At 38.8% G+C, this 21,345-nt stretch overlaps 1 protein-coding gene and 1 long non-coding RNA gene across 2 annotated transcripts in view; one reads left to right on the forward strand and one right to left on the reverse strand.

Moving 5' to 3' along the window:
* Positions 1-18,094, reverse strand: part of LOC101740553 (inactive pancreatic lipase-related protein 1) — a 29,120-nt gene extending 11,026 nt beyond the window's left edge. Inside the window, exons 1-4 of the mRNA XM_004929415.5 lie at positions 17,441-18,094; positions 8,384-8,441; positions 2,387-2,525; positions 1,565-1,678 (exon numbers count right to left, since the gene is read on the reverse strand). Of these exons, the coding sequence (XP_004929472.2) occupies positions 1,565-1,678; positions 2,387-2,525; positions 8,384-8,441; positions 17,441-17,489 (360 nt within the window). The 5' untranslated portion in view covers positions 17,490-18,094. The remainder of the gene's footprint in view (positions 1-1,564; positions 1,679-2,386; positions 2,526-8,383; positions 8,442-17,440) is intronic.
* LOC134199827 (uncharacterized) lies at positions 17,495-20,638 on the forward strand. Its single transcript, XR_009974469.1, has 2 exons — positions 17,495-18,040; positions 19,911-20,638. It is a non-coding gene; the product is annotated as an uncharacterized LOC134199827 (long non-coding RNA).
* Positions 20,639-21,345: the final 707 nt, after the last annotated feature.

Here is a 21,345-nt window from a genome sequence, read left to right on the forward strand (position 1 = left end):
TAAATATTAAAAAACAAAAAAATAAGGATTCTTTGTAAGACCCAAGTGTTTGAGAAACTTAAAGAGCAGAGTTATGACTGCATTTCCACTTTTCCACACAAAGCGATTAAACTATAAATAAAAATATAAATAATGTTTCTCTCGGTATAAATGAAAATCATATTTTATGAATGTTTAAGAGGCACATTTCCACACAAACGAACGTGATTATCCTTAAGGCATACTTATATTTATGGCATTTATCATGTAAAGTACTGTAACTTATACAGTGTATACAATCTTGTTTATTGTTCATACTTAATATTATGACACTTATACTTGAGTCGACTATTATCAAAGCCGGCAATGTAACTTTTGGATAATTATTGGTAAATCAGAAAAACGAATTATTGACTTTGTATTCCATTGGCAGTCACAAAACTCTTCTTTCTGAACATCTTAGATAAATAACAGGTTAAGTATTAACCTTTATTTAATGCAGGTTTTGAACCGTATTCTTTGAAGGAGACGATTATATTCAAATCAATCTGTATTGACATATCAATAACATTTTTTTGTCCAAATGCACAGATTCCCACCTTTGATAATAGACGACTCACTTAGTAACGAAAATTTCACGATATGTATTCTATATAATTTCTTTTTTTCGTCCGATTCTAGGTATTTTTTTTTTATTGTACTATGTACTAAAGAGTACCAATAAATACACAAATTTAACATCTTCGCTATTTTGATACTTATTACATGATGTTATTCCTTCATAGTGGAAATCAGCGGAAACGTATTGAGCACGTATTTCCATAGAAACTAGTCGCATCACTATACAGGAGTAGACCGCATCTTAGCCTTTAGGCCCCGACGACTTTAGTACCTATATTGAGAAGGCCAAAGATCATTTCATTCACGTCTTTAGCATAATTATGTATCAATGCGAATGCGATAAAATTTAGACGGTGTCATTTATACTAATATTATAAAGAGGAAAGATTTATTTGTTTGTTTGTATTGAATAGGCTCCGAAACTACTGAACCGATTTGAAAAATTCTTTCACTGTTTGGAAGCTACACTATTCCCGAGAGACATAGGCTATAATTTTTTTTGAAAAAAATTAGGCATCCATACTAAAATACCAATAATGTAACCCAAGGTGTAAAAAAAAACCTAAAATATTCTTTACATCGCGTGCCCTGCGTAAACCATTGATGATGGAATAAAATAATGTACTACGACTTTGTAGAACACATTGTTATTTACAAAATGTGTCGCGGCCGCATATGTCTAACTATTATAGTTATACCGCAATAAGTGTTCTTTTATTTAAAAAAATAAAACAACATCAAATATCGTTGAAATTTTTGTTAAAGACCCGAGCAGAGCCGGAGCGGGGCGCTAGTAATAAATAGCGAAAATAATGAAAAGCCTATTTATTTATTTACCATGATATTGGCAAAGGACGAGACAGTCAACAAGAGTTCACAAGAACAAAAAAAATCAACATCTTTAAAATGAAATTTAAAAAGTGCAGTTTCGCATCTGCTGTCTCCAAAAGCCCGAAGCGCTTACCTTTTTTGTATTCCTTGCAGCATTAACTAAATATGACCCATGTGACATATTCGACCAGTCCAGTAGCACTACGTTGGTCTCGGGTTTCGCCTCTAAGTACGCATTCACGACCTCCTAACAAGCACAAACAGAACGAAATTTGTTTATCAGTACAGTATTTATAATTAACGTATATTAATGTAGATTTTTTGGGATTCAAGATTCGTTCGCTTAATTAATACAGCCAGTATCATCCATGCTGACTGAATATATTATTTAGTTTAGGCATGAGCGCGGGATTACCTTGGATTCAAACCATTGTTGTTGATAAAAATACAAAGATGTGAAATTATTAAGCTGTGGGTAAGAAAACGACTTCCAAGCCGGCTGACGGATCTGGTATTTGAACAATTAGAGATGAACTTCAGTATAGTGATCAAGCCAGCTACAGAAATCAATGGAGAGCAATAATCAACAAAATGTTTTATAAGTGTCATTATCCTCAGCAATAAAGGAAGGACAAGACGAAGGCTTTAACCCACAGACACAGCCTACTGAGTTTCACACCGGATCCACTCAGTGGGTCGCGTTTCCGATCCGGTGGTAGATTCTAGGGCCAGTGTTAGCAACACTCCGGCTTGATCCCCATGAGCTGACCTACATGTTAGGGCGAAGCTGAAATAGCCTCTCAAGGCTATCAGGATAGGTAGGGAAAACAAGAAGGCTACGATAATATGCGTACTATTTAATAGTATTTGAAAATAATTATTTGAATTATCCCAATATTATGAGCGTTTCTCATCATATATGTATGTACATATTTTTTGTGTACATTTTACATACCCGTATGCTCTCTTGTTGTGCTATTTCAATGAATCCGTGCACATATAAAACAACCGGTTTATCCTTTCTAAAACCAGTGACATCAAATATTCTTTCCGCTTGGTTGAGAGGGAAATCCACATATTCTTCCACGTTCCGCCTGAAATAAAAAAAAAAATCACACTCAGTGAACATTCTTAATCTTAGGTCCTTAATCTTAGAACCTGAGTCTTTATAGTCCTTAGGTTTTTCTTCTTTTGTATTCTAAATTAAAGAATGTATCTTAATGAATCAAAATACCATTATATAATATTAATTAAACAATAATCTCAAAGCTACATGGCCTGTTTCATGCATAAGAATATCACTAATGGCGGTTAAAACTGTAAATACTAATCGAAATATTAAAATATGGAAATCTCTCTTATGGCTACTAAACAGTTAGTATAAACTTACAAATCGCATAACTAACATTGATCAAGTAATTATCAAGTTTCAGCCAATTAAAAAGCCAAACGAGTACCTGATGATTACTCATCGATCGTTGATGTTGCACGTCGAGATCTTACTGAGATGAATAACAAACAATAAGGAAAAACAAATACACTGGCACGGTGTCAACCCTCCCTACATTGATGTACGTATAATCTACATGATTGACAGCTGTCAATACGTACGCCTCCTATTTGTTTAAATTAATTGTCTTTCAAAAGCGATATTTGTTTGTTCGGCTTAAATTTTTCCGTGTAAATTTTCAGATGAGCATTTATTAGGTTAAACGTATAGGAACTGTAGCCAATTCTCTTTGTTACATCGCGTCAGAAACAGAAAAAACGATCGTATCGACCAGTGCCAACTTATAACGTTCTATATCTAAAAATGACGCACATTTGTATATTTTGTAGGTTTTTTTATTGCTTTTATGGGTGGACGAGCTGACAGCCCACCCTGATGTTAAGTGGTTACTGGAGCCCATAGACATCTAAAAGGTAAATGCGCCACCCACCTTGAGATATGAGTTCTAAGGTTTCAGTATAGTTACATTGGTTCTTATGGCGTGATACGAGTATTATTCCGTCATCACAGTCATTCGTCAACACAGGCCATAATGATTATCCGGTTTGCATACCCGGGCACAAATCGACAGGATAGGTATACAGTGCGATCTAAGAATAACTAGTAACAGTATTTGCTGATGTTATTCAACTACTATTTGATATTTCTGTAACGCAGTTGGTGACTGGTGTGCACATTATGATAATGATTTGCCATTTTGCTCAATGATGTAGAAGACCTTGTCAAAGCTGCTTACGTAGAATCTCCTTTCGATAATCAATTAACAAGTTTTCACACAATACTACGGTACATATTCCAACAGAAACAAAATTTAATTTAAATCAATCAATTCAATATATTTTTTGTAAATTTAAACAACCACTATACTCAATTCACTGTAAATGCTGTCTGGTAAGCCTCGTTAAATTCCAATAAAAGCCACGTAATTATCATTCCGATCGGAATGTTTGCTTTGTTCATAGCAGTGAAATGAAAAGGCTACAATGACACATTGTGGCTACGCTTTGTAGGTTTCGTTTCGATATTATTGTTGGGAACGTGCTTTTTATCGACAACGAATGTATTGCAGAGATAATTACTATATGTTCTTTGTACATGAAACAATTGAGATTGAACATAAAAGAAACTTATAAGGAAAACTGATGCGAATATGATATCCTGAGCGGTTTTTGAGGTATGATATCTATTCGGCTTTGCATTCATCCGGTCTTCGTCGTTTGACGTTGCCTAATGTGCATCCAGTATTTAAGCTATTGCATAGCTTTTATCGCGGGCCTTGAGCGCGGCGACCGAATCATGAAATTCCGTAACGAAAAAAACCTTACACCCCTCACTCCGCCTACCATGTAGCTCGCGCTGAACACATTCACACGTTGCGCTTGTCTAGTGTTTGTGAAGAAGCGCATGGCGTGACGTCACACCGCATGCGCATCATGAAAAGTCTGCCCATCTCTCTCTCGCGCGGTCTAGCTTATGAGTGTGAAGGGGACAGTTAAGGTTTTACTTTTATTAATGTTTAATATAGCGTGGTCTTGTTTTATTATTGTTTTAATATTAAATTATCATTGTCTAATTATATCTATCCCTTCCTTTTCCCCTTCCTTGTTGGGGGTGAGTCTTGGTGACGCCTGGAACTTGCGGAGCAGACGTGCGTGCGAACTCGCGGGGCGTGATTGTTTGACGGGGGTATGGGGAGACCCAGTGAAACGGTACCCGCTGCCGCCCGCCGGTCAGTAGGGGACCTGAACCCGGGTGTCTCTACTAAACTCCGCCCCGGGAAGCTGTCCCGCCAACCGGTGTAAAATCCTGTCGTGCGGTCGTCGTGCCGGAGTCGGAGACCGGAGTGGATCCCGGCGATCGCACGCAGAGTGGACTGGGGGCCCTTCCATGCCCTGCGTCAGTCTCTCACGCAATCCGTGGTCGAGCACGTACTATGTTCCGCGCTTCATTCAGGTGTTGCCTCGATCTCACCTCCAACATCCTACCTCTCCTAATCCTACTCTCCGAAAATTTTACAACTATGAAGTCGACAAAAAAAAAGAAAAGGGTTTCACAGGCGGTTCCCCATTCCACATTTAATGTGGATTTCAGCAATGTCAGGGGCCTACATAGCAACCTTGACGCCGTACACCACCACCTTGAGACGGCGCAGCCTGCCCTGCTTTTTTTAACGGAGACGCAGATATCTGCTCCGGATGATACCTCATACCTTGAGTATCCCGGCTACGTATTGGAGCACAACTTCCTGCGTAAAGCCGGGGTATGCGTATTCGTCCGGGCTGATTTCTGTTGTCGCCGTCTTCGGGGCCTCGAACAACGGGACCTGTCCCTCTTGTGGCTGCGCGTAGATCACGGGGGCCGTAGCCGAATCTACGCGTGCCTGTACAGGTCCCACAGCAGTGATGCAGGTTCAGCTCTGTTTGAGCATGTGCAAGAGGGGACTAACCGCGTGCTTGAGCAGTACCCATCTGCGGAGGTGGTGGTTCTTGGAGACTTTAACGCTCACCACCAAGAGTGGTTGGGGTCCAGAACCACTGACCTCCCGGGTCGGACTGCCTACGATTTCGCCTTGGCCTACGGCTTCTCCCAGCTGGTGACACAGCCCACCCGTGTCCCAGATATCGAGGGGCACGAGCCTTCTTTGTTGGACCTTCTGCTGACCACAGATCCGGCCGGATACAGTGTGGTGGTCGACGCTCCACTTGGATCGTCTGATCACTGCCTTATTCGTGCTGCCGTACCACTCTCTCGTCCTGATCGTCGAACGACGACCGGGTATCGAAGAGTTTGGCGGTATATGTCAGCAGATTGGGATGGATTGCGTGAATTTTACGCATCCTACCCATGGGAGCGGTTCTGCTTTTCCTCTGCTGATCCTGACGTCTGTGCGGACCGACTTAAAGACGTGGTGCTCCAGGGGATGGAATTGTTTATTCCCTCCTCTGAAGTGCCCGTTGGGGGTCGCAGCAGACCCTGGTATAACAATGCCAGCAGGGATGCTGCACACCTCAAGCGGTCCGCATACGTGGCATGGGATAATGCCAGGAGACGTCGGGATCCTAACATCTCAGGGGAAAGGCGGAAATATAACGCCGCTTCCAGGTCCTACAAGAAGGTAATTGCCAAGGCGAAGTCGGAGCACGTTGCTAGAGTTGGCGAGCGATTGAAGAGCTATCCCTCCGGGAGCCGTGCTTTTTGGTCGCTCGCCAAAGCTGCAGAAGGAAACTTTTGCAGGTCTAGTCTCCCACCACTGCGCAAGTCCGATGACAATCTGGCCCACAGCGCGAAAGAGAAGGCTGACCTTCTGGTCAAACTCTTCGCCTCGAACTCGACTATGGACGACGGGGGTGCCACACCACCGAGCATCCCCTGGTGTGATAGCTCCCTGCCGGATATCTGCTTCACACAGTGTGCAGTCAGGCGGGAGCTCCGACTCCTGGACGTTCATAAGTCGAGTGGGCCAGACGGCATCTCCGCAGTGGTTTTGAAAACGTGCGCCCCTGAGCTGACACCTGCGCTAACGCGTTTGTATCGCCTCTCTTATTGCACTAACAAGGTTCCGTCTTCATGGAAGACTGCTCATGTCCACCCTATCCCCAAGAAGGGTGACCGGTCGGACCCATCGAGCTACAGGCCTATCGCGATAACTTCCTTGCTTTCCAAGGTGATGGAGCGAATTATAAATACACAACTCCTGAAGTATCTTGAAGATCGCCAGCTGATCAGTGACCGACAGTACGGTTTCCGTCACGGTCGCTCAGCTGGCGATCTTCTTGTATACCTTACTCACAGGTGGGCTGAAGCCTTGGAGAGCAAGGGCGAGGCTCTCGCTGTGAGCCTTGATATCGCGAAGGCCTTCGACAGGGTCTGGCATAGGGCACTTCTATCGAAGTTACCATCTTACGGAATCCCCGAGGGTCTCTGCAAGTGGATCGCTAGCTTTTTGGATGGGCGGAGCATCACGGTCGTTGTAGACGGTGACTGTTCTGATACCATGACCATTAACGCTGGCGTTCCACAAGGTTCGGTGCTCTCCCCCACGCTTTTCATCCTGTATATCAATGACATGCTGTCTATTGATGGCATGCATTGCTATGCAGATGATAGCACGGGGGATGCGCGATATATCGGCCATCAGAGTCTCTCTCGGAGCGTGGTGCAAGAGAGACGATCAAAACTTGTGTCTGAAGTGGAGAACTCTCTGGGGCGAGTCTCCGAATGGGGTGAATTGAACTTGGTTCAATTCAACCCGATAAAGACACAAGTTTGCGCGTTCACTGCGAAGAAGGACCCCTTTGTCATGGCGCCGCAATTCCAAGGAGTATCCCTGCAACCTTCCGAGAGTATCGGGATACTTGGGGTCGACATTTCGAGCGATGTCCAGTTTCGGAGTCATTTGGAAGGCAAAGCCAAGTTGGCGTCCAAAATGCTGGGAGTCCTCAACAGAGCGAAGCGGTACTTCACGCCTGGACAAAGACTTTTGCTTTATAAAGCACAAGTCCGGCCTCGCGTGGAGTACTGCTCTCATCTCTGAGCCGGGGCTCCCAAATACCAGCTTCTTCCATTTGACTCCATACAGAGGAGGGCCGTTCGGATTGTCGATAATCCCATTCTCTCGGATCGTTTGGAGCCTCTGGGTTTGCGGAGGGACTTCGGTTCCCTCTGTATTTTATACCGTATGTTCCATGGGGAGTGCTCTGAGGAATTGTTCGAGATGATACCAGCATCTCGTTTTTACCATCGCACCGCCCGCCACCGGAGTAGAGTTCATCCATACTACCTGGAGCCGCTGCGGTCATCCACAGTGCGTTTCCAGAGATCTTTTTTGCCACGTACCATCCGGCTATGGAATGAGCTCCCCTCCGCGGTGTTTCCCGAGCGCTATGACATGTCCTTCTTCAAACGAGGCTTGTGGAGAGTATTAAGCGGTAGGCAGCGGCTTGACTCTGCCCCTGGCATTGCTGAAGTCCATGGGCGACGGTAACCACTCACCATCAGGTGGGCCGTATGCCCGTCTGCCTACAAAGGCAATAAAAAAAAAAAAAAAAAAAAAAAAAAAAAAAAAAAAAAAAAAAAAAAAAAAAAAAAAAAAAAAAAAAAAAAAAAATTGCATAACTTGATAAAAAATGCTATGCAATAGCTTTACCGCGGCAGTTCCCGAGTGCCACACGTTTTTATTTTTATTGATGTCTCGTATTTCATTAAGTTAATATTAATAATTTCATCATTATAATAAAATTTAATACTTTGCGGCATTATAGTCCATATATACATGGTATATTAGGTAATAAGTCAAGGAGATTGGTATACTGCATTAAACCAAGGAGGTCGGAATCGTATTCGTGTTATAGCTGTGATAATTATTATGATTAAAATCTCTGAACTAAAAATAATGTTGCTAATAGTTTGAATGTAATATTATAAAAAAAAAAAAAAACTCACCCATTGTAAAATCTTAAATAAATGTCATCGATTTTGTTTGATCTGTCCGGTAGAATACCTGAAATAGAATAGTTGTGGTTTAGTTCAAGCAACGTAAGCTACGTTACAAATGTGATATACATACATACATACATACATATATAGAACTGCACATTCTGAGAGCAACTACAAAGCAACATCGACGCGGAGCACGAATTCCATTAATAGTGAAATATCTATATGCAAATAACGCAATATGCATTGCTGAAATTGAATATATGTTTCGTATAAATATTATAGCGTTGATGCATTTATATTTATTTTACTTTTGTTGTTGTTGACAACAAATAGGATATGAAGGAGATGATGTGTGGACGAGCTCACAGCCCTCCTGGTGTTAAGTGGTTAGTGGAACCCATAGACATCTACAACGTAAATGCGCCACACACCTTGAGATATAAGTTCTAAGGTCTCAGTGTAGTTACAACGGCTGCCCCACCCTTCAAACCGAAACGCATTACTGCTTCACGGCAGAAATGAGCGGGGCGGTGGTACCTACCCGTGCGGACTGACAAGAGGTCCTACCACCAGTAAAACTGTAACTCACTCTTACAAAGTACAATTTAAGTTTTGTTGTTGAACACTTGAGATTCAGCTGTTCAGACTACAACAACATAGAAGGTTATGATTAAGTCAGGTATTTTTTATTGGCAAGCAAGAGCTCCCAGAGAGCCATTGGATGTTAAGCGTTTACGGTGCATTTAGGTACCACAAGCACCGGTCACCGTCCTCGTCGAACCCGTCGCTTACAACGAAGGGCTCGACGAGCGAGTTAACCCATAGACACAGCCCACTGAGTTTCTCGCCGGATCTTCTCAGTGGGTCGCATTTCCGATCCGGTGGTAGATTCTGCGAAGCACGGCTCTTGCTAGGGTCAGTGTTAGCATCACTCCGGTTTGAGCCCCGTGAGCTCACCTACTAGTTAAGGTTACGCGGAAATAGCCTCTAAGGCTATCAGGTTAGGTAGGAAAAAAAAGCGTTTACCGGACGAATCTCATAGAGAATTTTAACACCGTGAACCTACCGCGAGACACGAGAATAACTGCCTTCAACGTAATAAATTCACAAAGTTAAGTTGTAAAATGATATTATTTATGAAAAGGACTATTAACGATCATCTAAGAGATTTATTCCAATCACGCAAGCACTTTCAATTCCACACTGCAGATTGTATTATCATACTTATGTCTCGAACGCCATTCTAAAATGCTACACTGCAATGCAGAATTCATACCACCTCCTTGGAAGAATAAAAATGTTATGTTATTCTTCATTTTACTAAGTTTTAATTTATATTTGATTATTTTGAGCGATTAGATCTATAAAGTTTCTCACTGCCAAGCTTTCTAGTAAATTTTTTACGAACAAAAACTTAGACAATCAGGTTCCTAAAATGAGGACTCATTTTAGTGTAACATCAAATGAATTATATATTATCCTACCTATAAATACAGACACGCCTTTTCGAATCGTGTAATTTCAAATAAATACTTTATGATTTCTCAGTACATACGTGACAGCTCGCCTATCAGCTTTGAGGGTTGACCCGGATTTTTCCATTAAATATTCATTCAACAAGATTCTACTTTGTGTTGACGCGGGTATTGTTAAAGCAAAAAACAATAATTGTTATTCTTAGGTTAGGCTTTAAACGAACTTATTCAGACGATGCATTTTTGAAATCGAAAATCAAATTATTTTTATTCAAGTAATTCTTTACAGGCGCTTTCGATCCGTCATAATTTCATCACTGATTAGGAATGCAGTTTCACTACTGAGAAGAAGCGTCTAGAAACTCAGGGCTTGCTCTTTTCCAATATATGTAGGTATGTAAATACATCGCTACTAACATGATTACAAGCATGACTACAACTAAAAGAGGTCCACTTAACTCAGAACTCAAAGGATCTGCTCAGCACTGTTTTGTGTGGAGTACAATTTCAACCCCACACGCTTTTATCATTCACATAGTCACTGATTGTACAATAAGTCTTCATTAATTTTACTTTAATTTTTAAATAATTCAAAACGTGTGTTGCAATAAAATATCCGAAGGAACCCAAGTTAAGGGACGAGTTATTTTTTTTTCCCTACCTATGCTGATGATAGCCTTGAGAGGCTATTCCAGCTTGTCCTTGACGTGAGCTCACGGGGCTCAAACCGGGAGTGTTGCTAACACTGCCCCTAGTAAGAGCAGTGCTTCGCCGAATCTACCACCGGATCGGAAACGCGACCCACTGAGAAGATCCGTCGAGAAACTCAATGGGCTCGAGTTATAAATCTTTTGTAGGCAATTTATAAGTTTTATTATCAACGTGATATTTTTTTTCGTTTCTAAATGTTCGAGTCGACATGAATCTCTACTAATAATCAGGTTGGCATAGCCTTCCTTGCTAATTAACGTCTGTCATGGACAATGTGAGCGTACAGCCAAGTCCGGCCGCTGTATTTCCTAGCTAGAGCTAAGCCAAGAGCTAGGGAAACCTTGAGGATGGAATATAATTCTAGTTGGATGGAAATGTTTTGTCGGAATTGGTTAACACTTGAAAATAACTAAAAAATATTAAAGAACTCGGTTAACTTTTGTACCGAGACCTATTTTAAATTTATTGTCAATAAAAAGGTAATATTTATGAAAAAAACATACTAAAAGAATACTAAATAGGTAGTTAAAGATGGCGATCATATTGTCATTATTATAATAACTGCATTGACGTCAGTAATAAATGTTTTGATTGTCGTATTAGTGTTGAGGCAAATATGTTGAATACATGTCAAATACATAAACGACATTGGGTTATTACTATAAAATATTATCACATTTGAAAATCAATATTTGTAGGCTGTTCAATTAAATATTGGAAAAAGAGGTTAAGGTTTTAATGTTTTATATTTTATTTCATTAAATAAATCCTTATAATTATAACATAAATCACAAAACTTGCTGTTATATCTTGCTATTATTGTATTTCTGTAGTTTTAGCCACAAATAACGTCACAGGTACTGAAGTTAGGTTCAGTCGAGCTTTATATGGTACATGCGGGCAACTTTTACGAATGAAGGACAGTTCTGTGCTTCTCACAGTTCGTTAATGTCTAAATTATAATAATTATTGATACGAGGTTGAGCTTGAAACTACTATAAAAAAATACACGAATGTAATTGCTTTTATTAGTCGTGAATGCTCTTTAATTAAAGCAATGGGAACGATTGCTATCGATCCGTATAGTATATTTATTCGTTGATTCCTCCGTACTCCGTTTGAAAAATATAGGAGCCAGGACAGTGCTATGTATATGCAATATATGTGTTCGGAAATTTTTCAGTTACATTATGGCGTAATAATGTTCTTTCGCTTCTTTTTTGTGCATAGATTGATAGGCGAGCTCACGGCCCACCTGGTGTTAAGTGGTTACCGGAGCCCATAGATATCTACAACGTAAATGCTGCCACCCACCTTGAGATATGAGGAGATAAGGTCTCAGTATAGTTACAACTGCTGCCCCATCTTTCAAACTGAAACAGATTACTGCAGGCTTGACGGCAGAAATAGGCAGGGTGGCCGGTACCTACCCGTCTGATTCATAAGAGGTCCTACCACCAATAAAAATTCCATTAAAATTTGCAATAAAATCATCAGTCATTCTTCACTCTCGTAAAATTTGTAGCTTCTTATTTTAATGCACTAATTATGATAGTTTTTTTTTTTAAACTGCCGTAAGAGAACCTAAGCCCTCGAAATCAATGAAACCCATACTACCTGAAAATATCATTGAAAAGTAGTTTTCTTTTGCACATGACCATACCATATTACTATGTTTTATGCACCTCAACTTTACTGTGAGGCGTGTCGAGGGCTCCTTTCTATTTTATACTTATGCAATGCAAATTAAAAATCGTCCGCTGTTTTGTTTTGAATTGATTTGATTGTTTGAAAATCAAAACGAAACATGACCTATTTAATCAGGTAATATGTTGGCACAGCTTCTCCTAATATCGTATCAGACATGGACACTCAGTCGACTACCGTATTAAACGCGGTCATTTCCCAAAAAAAAATAATTACAAAAAATATTTACACACACACCCCACAGCTTTAAACTAATCAGAGTTCCCTTAGCACCTAATCACATACACATTTGCAATTTCGTAGCTGAACAAATAAATTGTAACAAGTTTGTGTTATGTCCAATGTTACTTACGTAACGAATTCAGCCCTGTTGAAGTCCCGAAGGATTTCCTACTCGCAACTACGTAATTAGTATCGATTGGTTTTCGGTACGATATGCCAACGGTAATTTTAACTAGGTTAGGTAAATAGTGAAAATTTATTATACTAAAATTATGTTTCATTCGCTGGTTTAATTTCGTTTATTAATTATTATAAAATCTGATTACGTTAGGGAATGTTCTAAGGAGATGTTCGAGATTATTAACTGGCTATGTCCTCTTTAGTAGAGCACATCCTCTCTATCTGGAAACTCTATAAAACACTGGATGGGTAAACAGAGATTCGTATTCCAGACGCAACGCATTCTCTCAGAGAACAGTTTTGTTGCATACCATTAGCTAATGGAATGAATTTCGTTCTAAGGTGTTTTTTGAATGCTATGATTCAAACAAGGCTTAAAAATAGTAAAATTTATCTTCAGCGATGGACATATTATGTATGCGTGGCTTTACCACCTTAGTAAAGGGAAAAAAAGGTCAAAAAGCCAGGTAATTTGTACTAATAAATTACAAATTGAACTTTATAATAAACTATTTATAAACTATCTAATAAATGTTTGTTTTATAATTGCGGCGGAAAATTAGGGTTACGTAGTGAATGATCAAATTTAATTTTAAGTTTTATAAATATAATTCAAGTTTTAAATTAATAATTAAATACGTGCATTGTCCTCTTAATTTAAAACGTCTTCTAAAATTTTAAGATATAAGGTCTTCATTTTTTTGGTTACGATTTATGTGACTCTGTTTCTCGGTATGCGTTTTTTTTTTAAGTTTATGGAAGATGTGAAGTCATAATCACTACATAGTATAAAACAAAGTCGCTTTCTCTGTCCCTATGTATGCTTAAATCTTTAAAACTGCGCAACGGATTTTGATACGGTATGTTTTAATAGATAAAGTGATTGAAGAGGAAGGTTTATATGTATAATAACATCCATTAAATAGTGGAGAAATCAATAATAAATTACAGTTTCCGAAGCGAAGCGAGGGCTGGTCGGTAGTTGAGTATATTGTGCTCCTTGTTATAAAATTAAAATGATAGTACCTTTCTTGCTTGAGAACAGATTTAAATTTTGTTTACGTAGTACGGCTACGTTTTGGGTTAGCTATTTTATGAAGTAATTGATAATTATAATTACCGTTCTTCGGTTATCTGTGGACTTTGGACACAAACTAAAAAAAGAAGGTATAATTCACATTTGAAAGGTAGAAACATTTTACTATTTTATTGCAAAAAAAATATCACCACATAAACTTCACCAGTCAGTTTTCATTAATAAGAGACCTTGTGATACATGCAGCCCTTTCAAATATTATGTAGCAATGAAACCTGCAAAATGATGTCAGCGATATAACTACATAGTGCTTAGTACACATTATTATATATATATTTTTACAAATTATTATTCATAACTTCATCATCGTGGCCTAAAGGATAAGACGGTACATTCGTATCCCCCAATTAACCGCTTTAGCCAACCCGTACCCTGAGCCAGGAAGGTCAAGTACTTGGGAGTCACCCAGGATGCATCCATGACATTCCGCCCGCATATAAAATCAGTCCGCGACCGTGCCGCGTTTATTCTTGGGAGACTCTACCCCATGATCTGTAAGCGGAGTAAAATGTCCCTTCGGAACAAGGTGACTCTTTCCAAAACTCGCATACGGCCCGTCATGACTTATACGAGTGTGGTGTTCTCTCACGCGGCCCGCACACTCATAGACACCCTTCAACACCGCTTTTGCAGGTTAGCAGTCGGAGCTCCGTGGTTCGTGAGGAACGTTGACCTACACGACGACCTGGGCCTCGAATCAATCCGAAAATACATGAAGTCAGCGTAGGAACGGTACTTCGTTAAGGCTATGCATCGTGATAATCGCCTTATCGTTGCCGCCGCTGACTACTCCCCGAATCCTGATCACGCAGGAGCCAGTTACCGTCGACTTCCTAAACACGTCCTTACGGATCCATCAGATCCAATAACTTTTGCACTAGACGCCTTCAGATCTAGCACTAGGAGCAGGCTTAGGGCCCCCGTAATTGTACTCGCCGAATTCGACAAAGAGTTCGACGTGCAACCTAACCCATGCATCAGCTCGCTGAGTTTCTTGCCGGATCTTCTCAGCGGGTCGCGATTCCGATCCGGTAGTAGATTCATTCGCGAAGCAGCTGCTCTTGAGTTGTTAGGTCTCCTTCGTATGCGCTCGGGCAGCTGTTAGCAGCAAATCCCATCCCCCTGTCTAAGCCTTTGCTCGTCCACCTGTTCTAGTGAAACTGGAAAGGCGTCCTAGTCACCAATAATCCTTCATTCCTAAAAAAAAACATTCGTATCGAGTGATACGACTATGCTGGTCTTCAAATGTCGCAGGCAGGTACCTACCCATTTTTCTAATGAAATACGTACTTATCAAGAGTTCACGAATGACTTCCACGGTAAACGAATAACTTTGTGTAATAAAAGTCAAATCCGCAAAAATTATACTTGCGTAGTTTTTGGTGGTAAGATCTCTTGTGAGTCCACACGAGTAGGTACCACCACCCTGACTATTTCTGCCGTGAAATAATATTATTAAGACAAAATTAGTGCTATTTGTCTCTTGCGTTTGTACGTCAAAACGACCAATTTTGGAGAGAATATTTAAACATCTATACTAATATTATAAAGAGGAAAGATTTGTTTGTTTGTTTGTTTCGAATAGGCTCCGAAACTACTGGACCGATTTGAAAAATTATTTTTCCATTAGAAGCCGACATTGTCCCTGATGAACATAGGCTACTTTTTTTAAAAAAAAAAATATTTTATTTTTTTGGTTTCATGTATGTTTTAATGTTTCCGAAGCGAAGCGAGGGCGGGTCGCTAGTAATATATAAAGATAGTTTAAACTTTCTTCCCAACACTATAGTCGGATTTTTTATTAGACGAAGTCAACTGACGTTTACTGTGTTGTCAGTTTTTGATGAAATAAAAATAGTGTTGTGACAAAGTGAACGTATGAAAAAACTCCTGAATTAATGAAATTGCCTTGATTGCGTAGTGAATAGTTGGTGTGCCGAATTGCCGATATCGGGTACGGGGTTCGTATTTTAGGCGTGCTTTGTACATACCAACGAGTTTTTGACGAAATATTATGTTCCTATAGTATCTACCTGTACTGAATACCGAGTGTTTTAAACATTAAGAAAAACATTGCGAGGAAGCTTGTAAGACTGTCCTATTTCCAATACATCATATAGTTGAAATTATAGACGTATAAAATATAACAATTATGGGTAGGTAATGAAAATAAAAAAACTGATACTACTAGTAACATATATTGGAGCACTTTAATACAATTTTGTTGTAAAATATAAATAATATTCTTTTATAGTTTGAAATTAATGATTAACTCTTCACACTCATTGTTCATTCATGTGATTGAACGAGAACTGAACGCATCACTATTACTTTAAATATAGCAACATTATTTCACAAAGTGACATTAGCTACTGTCAGCTGGCTTCGTCTAATTAAAAATCCGACTATAAGCACAGGGTTCCGCCCATGCGATATGAAGCTTGCTCACTTTCGACATTCCAAGTATTATCGAATAAGTAAATAGCCTATTTATTACCCTTACGCAAATAGTAAAAATATGATACTGTTAATGAATACTTCTCTTAGTTTCATAATAAAACTTTTTAATACGAAAAACTTACTTTCCCCTCTAGAAACATGACCAATTAGATAAGAGCAAGAAACTATTTATGATAGATTTAACTTATTAATGAATATTTTTGTCACAGAAACATAATGCAGATTTTTTCCCAAACACAATTATGAACTTCTGAACTGTTCCTTGCCAAATGCCATGTAAAGATGATTTCTTCTTTGGAGCAATCTTTTCACAATGGATCGAGAAAAGACATACAACCTTTATTAAATGAGGCAGTTATTCAAAAAACTAATAGAAATGGTATTCACACAATAAGTTATAAAATATGTATATTTTTCCTTTATCCTTAATTTTTTTGTGCAATTGAATGAAAAATGAATTTGTTTGTAAAAATTGGTTACTTGTAAATGATTTAATATAAAAAACAGATTACGTAAAACTTAACTGCACATTGTAAGTTTAGTTCCATTACTATGCATAACTATAATATTTATTATATCTTATCCATAATTATTATTTATAACTCTTTTTTTTATTAAATAATTATGTGGTAGCAACAAATTATGTCTGAATTTATTCCGTCTTAAAAATGATTAACACGAAAAACATCTGAGAAAACGATGTTTATTTTCGCTCGGTTACAACATTAAATGATTCGATTCCTATTTCGAAACGAGATAAGGTTCATAACAAAGAGATCTTTTCACGTTTTATCAACAAAACAGCTCGCTTCGCTTTGAACATCACCTGTCAAACGGACCCTTTTTCCACGTGCTACGAAAATTGCCGAACAAACCCGAACACGCGCCATTCGAGACACAAATAGTTTTGAACTCGAGTAACGTGTACTTCGAACCTTCCTTAAGAAGAAATGCACTAGATTTTACTTTTGGAAAATTCAGTAAAGTTTTAAATTCTATTAATCATATCCAACTAAGAAACCTACGAGCATTGTTGACGATAGGCACAGAAAATTACCGATACTTATGTAAATAATTATATGCGATTCTTGGGTTTCCGTTGCTAGTTTTTTTTTAAGCGATGTTTTAGTGCCAAAAATTAGGTAATCAGTTTGGTATATGTGAAAAATATTATTCAGTACAGGTAGTTCTCGATTGTAAGTTCCGTACCTGTTCCCCACCAATATCGCTTCCAAACATCAGAAACCGCTCGAAACATGACGCTACGTGCGTTACCGAGAACGCGCCACGGCCGACTGCGGACTTGCGGAGTGCGGACGAACTGACACGACACGCGGACACGATCACAAGTTTTAAACGCGGCACGCGAAATGCAATAAATTTAAATTACGAATTCCATACAAATTTTAAATTCGACACAACAAACAAGCATCATAGATGCTACGATACAAGAAATTCCAAATTCAACATTTAAAAAATCATCCAGTTTTCAAACTTGAGACAACGAATAGTAATCATAAAAATCAGTGTACTTAATATCTTTGTTTATAAACGAAACAAATTACAGTAAAAAGTCGTTAGTATGTTGAGTGAGTTCATCATTATGTGCCTAACAAAGGGCTCTTCTTCGTTTCGTAATTGAATTAATCCGTAATTAGAGGCGAGAGAGCTCTTTATGTTGAGTAGAGACGGATTTGACATTGCAGCCTGCCGTTGAAGTAAATGGAAATCTGTCAGTGTGACGACGGGATTGAGGTGTGAGGGCAGGTACCTACAAGCCTACAACGCGAAATTCAGGTCAACTAGGAAGTAAGTGTATGTCAACAGGGGTTCTTTTGCTATGGAAATAAATAATGTTCTTGTTTATATGCTGATTTGCCTTCGTTATATGTTTTTTGAAATTTATAGAGATCTTCTAATGGACTTAACGATAAATGCTTTAGTTTTAAATACGTTCATATTATGAATGAAGTTAAGTACGTGTTAGCTAATTTATATTCTATTACTATTTTATTTTCTGGTATAGCTTGCAATGGATTTCAGTATTTCAGAAACTATACATGCTGCCTTTTTACTTAAACGTGTATGGTATACTTACATAAGTTGCGAGAAAATATGTTTCATAAATATTTTTAAAACACACATTTTTATATCAATGAAATATTGTTGGTGTTTGAAGTATCTTACTACTACTTACTGAAGGCTATTTTAAGAAAATAACAGTTTTCATTGAAAATTTATTTGAGCAAGAGTTGTATTTTGAATGTTGTTTTATATTGAAGGGGCATAAATTGATTATATTTTTTTTGTTGTTTTATTTTGAAGCTTTAACCATTTTCCCTGATTGCAAGCCCTTACCTGTACCTAGAGCAGGTCATTGCCCGGCTTTAGTATGGTTAATTGCGTATCTTAGAAAGTCTTGTAGTAAATGGGTAAATGAGTCTACGTTTTACCTGATAGGCCATACTAATGAATGACGTCACCGATCTGGAAACGCGAAGTCAGAGTCTCAAACGCAATACAATAAAGGGTTTCCCGCCTTTCAGTGAACACGAAGACTTCACTGCAGATGCAAACGCAATTATACTCCTTGTTCTTTGCGATCTTACATCCAAATGTCGGTACTTTTAATGGTGACTAGAGTTGCGTGTTTGTTCGAACTAATCATGCATCACTTAGAATTAGGTCGCGGCTAGACTAACCTACTTGTAAAAGTCATAGTTGCTATAAATTCGCGAGAAAATATGTAATTTTACGATTAAAGGCATGTTAAGACTAAAAATTTTATCGATAACAATGTAATTAATTCGCAAGCGTGTTTGTTACTTTGAAATTCATTCACGTATGCAGCGATGCAGTAATCTTCTTCATTTATGAACAACACATGTATGTAAGGCGAAATCGGGAAGGTATTTTTGGAGAAAACTATAAGTGATTCGCCTAATACTTACCATGTCACTACATAGTATAAAACAAAGTCGCTTTCTCTGTCCCTATGTATGCTTAAATCTTTAAAACTACGCAACGGATTTTGATGCAGTTTTTTTTTTGATAGATAGAGTGATAGAAGGGGAAGGTTTATATGTATAAAAACATCCATTAAATAGTGGAGAAATCAATGATAGATTACAGTTTCCGAAGCGAAGTGAGGGTGGATCGCTGGTTATAAAATAAATCCCAAAATGTAACGCGCGTGTATTTCTGTGGTTTCGATTTTGATCTCTAAAAAAATACTTTTTACTCGTGGAAAATGCCTTTATGATGCATTCTCCGACGGCCAGGGGAGGGGGTGACCGGATTGTATTGGGTACCACTCCCTACTTATAAACCTGTCGAATAATAATTTAGATTTCGTGTGCTAGTAATATTTGGCAGCTGTTGGAATACACATAATTGCGATTTACAATGAGTTTCGTAGTTGCTCATTTCATAGTAAAAAATTATATTTTTTGGCGATTTTCTAATTCTATAAATAACTAAAAGACATAAATATTATATTATGTTTTAAATACCAAATCATTATTATTTTTATTAATTATCCGTTAATTTAATAATCGTTATAATTGAAAATTTAGCGTTCACATGAGCATAGCATCACATAGCGTAAATTGTATCTTATTAATTTTATAAATTCTTTTTTTTTTTAATGATGGCCCATAGGCCTTTTCTGTTTCACCAGGACAGGTGGGCGAGCAAAGGCTGAGCCAGGAGGGGTGGAATTTGCTAAGAGCTGCCCAGGCGCCTCCAATAGATACCTAACAACTCAAGAGCAGCTGGTTCGCGAATGAATCTACTACGAAGGCTCGTGCCCATCAATATCTGGGACACGGGTAGGCTGTGTCACCAGGGGAGAAGCCGTAGGCCAAGACGTAATCGTGTGCAGCCCGACCCAGGAGGTCAGAGAACCCTGGACCCCACCCACTCTTGGTGGTGATCGTTAAAATCTCCAAGGTCCACCGCCTCCGTAAATGGTTCAAGCACGCGGTCAGTCCCCTTTTGTACATACTCAAACACAGCTGACCCCGCATCGCTGCTGTGGGATCGGAGCGGGCACCTTTTCACTGGGTCTCCCTATATCCCCGTCAAACCATCATATCCCGCGAGCTCACACGCAATTCTGCCTGGCATGTTCCAAATATCACCAAGATTCATCCCTATCAAGGAAGAGGAAAGGGAAGGAATAGAACTGACTCTCCAACCCACACGCCGGAACACAGACAGCTACGCTATTTGGCGGCGGACTCTAGTTGGAGGATGGTCGCCAGTTAGTCGGACAAGGTCTTACCACCGTGCCGAAATTGGCACGACATTTGTTTTAAATATTTTAGTTATTGATCTGATATCTTCAAGTGATATTTGAAATGCTTAAGGTATCATTAAAAATAAATTATATTTGCTATAACTAAATTAAATTTAAGGTAATATCCCAGATTTATGACCGTGTTTGAAGTACAATCATTTTAATTATTGTACACCGACAGCTCAGTTACTAAGATAGAGTATTTTTATGATTATCATCTATCTAGATTATTTGAAGTCATTAGGAAACTTCATGTCCTATTTTCCTCAGCTATGTGTGTAGGTGCACCTCTCTTTTGATTTCCACAGTGAAGTGATCAATAAGAAATGCAATAACAATATTATTATGAATGTGATTAAAAATAATTTTAAAATTGCATGGCTTTTATCGCGGGTTTTGAGCACGGCGACCGAATCAAGAAATTCCGTAACGAAAATAAAACCTAACACCCCACTCCGCTTACCATGTAGCTTGCGTTCAACACATTCACACGTTACGCTTGTGTAGTGTTTGTAAATAAGCGCGCGGCGTGACGTCGCACTGCATGCGCATCATGAAAAGTCTGCCCATCTCTCACTCGCCCGGTCTAGCTTATGAGTGTGAGGGGACTAATGTTTTGCTTTTGTTAATGTTTATAAATAAAGCGTGGTCTTATTTTATTATGGTTTTAATATTAAATTATTATTGTCTAATTATAATTGCATAAGTTGATAAAAAATGCTATGCAATAGCTTTACCGCGGCAGTCCCCGAGTGCCACACATGGTTTTTTCCCCCTACATATTCTCTGGTACCCTAAGAGGCTATTACAGCTA

Source organism: Bombyx mori, chromosome 12, assembly GCF_030269925.1.
Source record: "Bombyx mori chromosome 12, ASM3026992v2".
Taxonomy (NCBI): Eukaryota; Metazoa; Arthropoda; class Insecta; order Lepidoptera; family Bombycidae; genus Bombyx; species Bombyx mori.